The sequence below is a fragment of the Lolium rigidum genome, chromosome 5 (assembly GCF_022539505.1).
Source record: "Lolium rigidum isolate FL_2022 chromosome 5, APGP_CSIRO_Lrig_0.1, whole genome shotgun sequence".
Taxonomy (NCBI): domain Eukaryota; kingdom Viridiplantae; phylum Streptophyta; class Magnoliopsida; order Poales; family Poaceae; genus Lolium; species Lolium rigidum.
In genome coordinates, this window is record NC_061512.1 from 10209397 (window position 1) to 10216103 (window position 6707).

A 6707-nucleotide genomic window follows, 5' to 3' on the forward strand; every position below is an offset into this window, starting at 1 on the left:
AGCCGCAGCCTACCCGGCGACAAGGAGGTCCTTCCCAAGCGCCATGCATCGGTGCGGTTCCGATTGGCCCTCCAACACTATTGTTATGTTTGAGCAACGCAACTGAGCTCACCCCTAGACATGTGGGTTGGAGGTTGAAGATGTAGTGATGCGTGAACCCACTAGATAGTTTAGAAGTTATTTGCAAAAAAGATAGATGTCGCTATTCATTTCTCACATTAATCCACGCTACGGTCCCCAAGTCCATTTGGCGTGCCGCGTTGGACATAACTAGCTCTGAAAATACTACTATAAGTGTTTTATAGTAGTTTTATTTAGATACGAATATGCCTAGACACATTTTATTTATAGATATGCTTTTATGTAAAAAAATGAAACATTTATTTTAGAATGATGTAATCGAACCGGAGTTGACTAAAATGCTTGGATAAGTTTGGCCAATGATGTACTAGAGGGTACTAATAATAATGGATCAGTTGCATCTCTAAACACCGCACTGTGCACATGACAGGAGTTGTCGAAAAATCAAGAAACCCGCAAGTTGGTTAAAAGTCAGCCACTTCTTCCGAAAATAGGCAGCAGCTCGCTCCTTTCCACTCGACTCCAGACTCTTCCACCGTTCCACGTCTCCCTCCCCTTGGACTCACGAAAATGGCGAACCCTTCTCAACCCCGCGTCGCCCTCCTCCTCCCAGTCGCGGCCCTCCTCGCGGCGGCCCTCCTCCTCCCGCTCGCCCGCTCCGACGCCGGCGCCGTCGCCGGATCCACCCCTACCACCGCGTACGACGAGCTCCGCCTCCGCGGCTTCCCGCGGGGCCTGCTCCCGGCCAACGTCCGCGGCTACACGCTCGACGCCGGCTCGGGGGACTTCGCCGTAGACCTCGTCGCCAGCTGCCGCATCGTGCTGCCCGCGGGGAGCTACCTGGCCAACTTCAACGACCGCCTCACCGGCCACCTCGACGACGGTCGCATCTCCGGGCTCAGCGGCATCAGCGTCAAGGCCTTCTTCCGCTGGTGGTCAATCACCGGGATCCGCGCCGATGGGGACGAGCTCGTCTTCGAGGTGGGATCCGTCTCCGCCAAATTCCCCGCTCGCCACTTCAACGCCAGCCTCGAATGCCCCGCCAAGGCCGACTCTTAGTACTAGTACAACAAGGTACTGCTTTACCGATGTACTATACCTCAATTTTCTTCTGGCAGTACCCGTTTCTTGCTTGTTATACGGTGGATCTTAGGAACACAGCCTCTACGTATACATATGTGGATTATAATTTCACAATTTCAATTCATTGTATTGTAGAGTAGTATCATTAATAGGCTGGAATTATTTCATTGTTTATTGTTTGGAAAGCTGTTGCTTATGCAAGTGTGATGAACAAACTGCATCCTCTTGAACTTTCAAGTTCATGAGATATGGCCATATCAAGGCTGCATGTTGTTGATGCTAGTTCCGATTGACGATTGCTGTAGTGCCAACTGTTTTGGATTCGGATTAGTTTCAGTAATTACATAGTGGAATTCAACTAAATTGCTTGTTTACTTTCTTATGATTGCAGTTGACCGTTTCTCTCTTACTTGCGTGTGTATCAGTCTAATTCACCATTTCATTATTCTTGTTTTTCCATTATAATGCTTCTGCTTTGTTTGGTGTCTAGTATTCAAGATGGTTTCTTGTTTGATGAAGGTTGCCATTTGTTGTTTTCTGGCACATATATGAATTGAAGTACCATGGAGGCATGGAATAGTTTCTGATGACACGACTGAGCAGCAGAATTGTATAACAATGCCTCGACGCGAAGTACCATGGAGAGTCATCATGTCATAAATAAACACATAGTAGTAGTGTTTTTCTTCATGAGATTTGCTTGCTAGTAAACAAGTTTGGTTGCTACTCGATTGGCATCAAGCTTCTCCACTAGTTCCACTCCCCATCCTTCCTCTACTACTACCTCCTTATATCACTTCTATGGATTTTGCTGAAAGAGAACATGTTACAACTTCAAGCTATTATCTGCATATATAACCTTTCTTGGCTTGGGGCTGGATGCAATCAGGTTTGATTTGTAGTGAGCTCAGCATGGGCATGCCTATTACGTTGTATGAATTGTCAGCTTTTACGTCATGGTTGTGTTATTGTTAGACTTGCTGATCTGTCTTCCTTTGAAAGGCTGAAATTTGTCTAGCTCGAAAGGCTGAAATTTATCAGCAAATTAATGCTTTCTTTCTTGCATCCAATCATTTAAAGCTTTAACTAGTTAATCATTTAACATTTAATCTAGGTTGAGGGATTAGGAGACAAGTGCCAAACATATACGTGCGCAACTGGGCATCCAAGGAAAGAAATTAACTGCTTATTCATAGAGCAAGAAAACATCCCCAGGGATTACGTTTTTGGAGCATGTCGTAAAGATGACTTAAACTAACACATGATCGGTAAATTTGCATTAACTTTAGGTGTGAAGTTCGTGGACTAATGTACCAGGTCACTACTCATATTGTAGGTTAGGTGTTGATAGTGGTGTTTCTCTTGATTGTAAACCGAGAACTTGTTTGCTGGTGGTGTATTGCTGATCACTATTCACTAATACTTTAGGGAGCTAGCCGGCTATTACAAGAGAGACGATGCCTGCTTGTTTTTGTATCATCCAATTTTGTTTTGTCAAATGCTGAAGTATTGCCTGTTGACTGCAGGCACCCTTGCATGTCTCATGATATTGGCATGATCAAGCTGCCTCGACATCAGGCACCATTATAGTTTTCAATCTCTTCGTGGTATGTGTAAAATTACATCTGTATAAGTCTGGATCGCTAAGACGACCACTCCACTCTCCACACCAAGAAAGCGCAATAATGTAACCGGTTTGTCACCGGATTATTCGTCAGTCATAGTCCTGGGAACTGGTAACGGTTATTGTTTCAGTTCGTAATATATATGACTTCTGGTGCATACTTCTCTAGGATTAATTGTTCCCTTCTGTTTGTGGGCATGCTTGCCACCATATCACTGTACTGGTAGTCTCCATATTCATAATTTTCAACATCCTATAAATTACTACAGGGGCTTGCTGCGTTCCACTTAACAATAATGGGATTATGCCCTTGTCTGGTATGTTTGACCCTCTGTTTTAGAACGGGAGGTTTAGAGCATCTCCAGTCGCGTCCCCCAAACCGTCCCCCAAAGCGATTTGGGGCGCGCCGGACAAAAAAAGCGTTCCAGCCGCGTCCCCCAAAGCCTTCTTTTGTCCGGCGCGCCCCTATACGGTGTCCGGCGCCCCGAGCCCGTCCCCGTCCCACAGGGGACGCACCGGGCACGCCGGACACAACGAAAAGCGAGGCGAGGAGGCGCGGGGCCGACGCGTCAGCGGCACAGTTAATTTTAACCTAACCGTCCCCTACCTCGCGACGGAAGTTATTCGCGCGCAGCGGCATCTTTGCCTTAATGGCGACGGAGGGGCAGGCGAGACGTCTCGTCGGTGCTGCGCGGCCTCCACGCGTCGCCGGCGTTCGCACGCCACCGCCCGTTCCCGCGCGATCTTCCCGCCTCTTCTCGTCGGTTCCCGCGCTTTCTTCCCGACGCCGGCGTCTATAAAAGGTCTCCCGGCTCATCAATGGTAGCCACCACACCCCGCCGGCAACAAACACAGCCCTCGTCGCTCCACAGCCGTCTCCTCCATCACCAGTGGCAATGGCGAACCGCCCCGGCGATGGCCACTTCCCTCCACCGCCGTCTCCTCCATTGACGAGCCGGCAGCGGCGTGCGGCACTCGAGGAGGCACTCGATGACAAGGGATTAACTTATCAATGCCTATGGATTGTAGGCTAGGGTTTAGTTAGAAGTAGAGGGCAAGTAGATCTCGAAGGTTTCAGCCGAAAAGTACTCGACGATTATGAAAACTAGGGTTTGCAGACAATGATTCGATGATCTCTTCGTCCCTTGACTCCCCCTTTATATAAGAGGTGGAGCCAAGGGTTTCGTTTTGTACAAGTTACAGAGTTCGGGACGGTTTCTAACTCATCCCGCTAGATTTACAAACAACACTTCCTATTACAATTCTACTTTCCTTAATATATCTTGGGCTCTCGAACCTTCTTACTCTTCGGGTAGTGGACCTTCATAAAACCCCGGGTACTATCTTTGGCAGGCCCATTTGAGATGCCTATGTCAGTAGCCCCCGAGATTTTGCTTGAATCGTAGAATCAGGGAAAATCTCCACTGCTTATTCTTATTCAACAATTTAAACTTTTCTATATTTCTTTATATAAATTTCTATATTGCACAGGGATACTGGTAGTTGGGGCTAGTTCATCTGACGGATCAGGTACTAGTTAACTGCTCTAGTGGCAATCCGCAAAAACCTACTTCAAGATCACGTCCCTGGACATGATCTCGGGATACTGGTGCAAACTTCGACAGGTGCCGCTTAAGGTCTTACCATTCTGTCGAGTCCCAGTCAAATTTATCGAGTACCTAACGCGTCCGTTAGGATTTTTCTTCGTATCTCTTGATACGGATAAAAGTAGCAGATCGCGGTCTTCGGCGATGCCACGCCCAGACAGAATAGATGCGGGGTCTTACCTTCGCAAATTTGCGGCATTCAGAAATTGATCGCAACTTTGGCGTTCTGAGAATATATTGTCGAGTGCTTTTCCGGCTGTTGGAATGGCACATTTTATCGAGTCAAATATGACTTATATTAATCTCCCGATGGGAGTATATGTAGAGTTAATTATAACTCGAAATATACTCTCTTGCTTTTCTATCTTTCTTTCTTTTTCCTTTTTATATTTCATCGGGCACGCGAACAGCGTTCCCGATGGGAGTAGCCCCCGAGGCTACAGCCAAGAACTTGTGCTTGGTTGTAGGCTCAACATTTTAGTCCATCTTATCGCTATATTGCCATTATCTCTCGATATTCTTTCTCTTCTCTTTTTTTTTTTTTTTTTTTATATCGGGTGCGCGAACAGCGCTCCCGATGGGAGTAGCCCCCGAGGCTACAGCCAAAAACTTGTGCTTGGTTGTAGGCTCCCACAATTTCTATATTTGCCATAGTCGAAATTTTACTTTTATCGAAGTAGCCCCCGAGCATTTGGGCAAAAACTTGTTTCCGACCAAAGGCTCTCGAAGTACTCAAATAATTTCTCCTGTCGCCATTCTCCTTTATTTTCCTTGCCGACATATTTTACTTTGTCAAATTCTCTTCAGCTCTGTTAATAGTCAAAATTTTCCTGCCTTGTGGGTCCATTGTTCCCACCACGTTGACACGTCGTGCAAGTGGGGGACACACGTCCTCCGTTTTTTCTGGCGCACGTACGGTAACGCCTATCTCAGTAAAAATACTTTTTTGCCCTTGTGGGTAAAAGATCTATTCTCACCACACGATTTCTTCATCCAACGGCCCACTGCTTCACCCAATTCTTATATAAACCTGTCTTCAACCTCCGTTCATCCCCTCGCTTGCGCCGCTCACCTGTTCCTCTTCACAAATCTTCCCCTGCGCCCAACTCTCTCAGATTTTCCGCACTCGCATACATTGCTCTGCCCATTGCCGTTGATGCCACCGCGCGCGCGTCTGACTCGCCACAGCACTCCGGAATCCAAGATGGCCGCCGAGGATCTTGAGTGGGAGAGATCGAAAATCTCCAACCAAGATACCAACATGCTGAAGAGGCTCGGCCTTATGAAGAAGGAGGACGCCATCCGCTTCCCTAGCGAAGAGAGCTACCCCAATCCTCCAATGGAGTACCGGGTTAGTTTTGTTGATCATTTAATCCGCGGCCTTTCGACCCCAATCCACGATTTCCTCCGCGGCCTTCTTTTCGTTTATGGGATTCAACCGCACCGGTTGACCCCCAATTCCATCCTTCACATTTCCATTTTCATCACGCTTTGCGAATGTTTCCTCGGAATCCCTCCCAATTGGGCTCCGTGGAAACGCATTTTCTGCCTCCGTCGCAATGGCTCCCACAACGTCACTTATAACATAGGTGGCGTTGTTATCCGTGTTCGTACCGATGTCGACTATTTCGACGTCAAGTTTCCTGATTCTGTCCAAGGATGGCGCAAAAAGTGGCTCTACATTCACGAAGAAAGCGCCAACTCCGTTGAGCACAACATAATTCCTTTCGACGGGAATGCCAAAATTCAGCGCCGTCGCTCCTGGGATGCCGAAGCTTCTGAGGAAGAGAAAAAGCGACAGAGGCACTCATGTCTCGCATTCGTCAGCTTCAAAACACTCGAGGCAAGGAGCTGTCCGGTGTTCAAATCACCGCCTACTTCCTTAGGATTAGAGTGCAGCCTCTTCAGGCTCGCAAAAATCCCCTTTGGACATACTCGGTGAAAATGACGCCAACAGAATTTCCGGTGATCTTTCCACCAAGGACTTGGAGAAGTTGGTTCGAAGACTTTCTCGCCTGGGCAAGGATCCAGTTCCTTCCTCTTGTCGCGTGGAACCGTACAGCTCCACCAATCCACTCCCCAAGGTATCTTGTCTTTCTGAATTTTTATCTTGTTCCGCACTTTCTCTGCATCTCATTGTATTGTCATCTTTTTAATTTTCCTTTGGTCTCTATTTTTTTACAGAACCATCCTTCTATGACTTCCCTTCCTCCTCTTCCTGAGGGTGGAGAAGTCGAAGAACAGGCCATCGTTGCCGAAGATACTCAAGGTTCTTCTATTCCTCTAAGTGAAGTCGCGGGTTCTCACAAATC

At 47.4% G+C, this 6707-nt stretch overlaps 1 protein-coding gene across 2 annotated transcripts; it reads left to right on the forward strand.

Annotated features, from left to right (window-relative positions):
- Nucleotides 1-550: 550 nt before the first annotated feature.
- Nucleotides 551-2948, forward strand: LOC124658065. Of its 2 annotated transcripts, none has more exons than XM_047196511.1 (2): nt 551-1155; nt 1684-2121. In XM_047196511.1, exon 1 carries the CDS (start codon nt 652-654, stop codon nt 1138-1140), a length of 489 nt encoding a protein of 162 aa, XP_047052467.1. In that variant the 5' UTR covers nt 551-651; the 3' UTR covers nt 1141-1155; nt 1684-2121. The 2 variants fall into 2 exon arrangements, with proteins under 2 accessions (XP_047052467.1, XP_047052465.1); XM_047196509.1 differs by lacking the exon at nt 1684-2121 and adding an exon at nt 2691-2948 and having other exon boundaries at nt 566-1155.
- Nucleotides 2949-6707: the final 3759 nt, after the last annotated feature.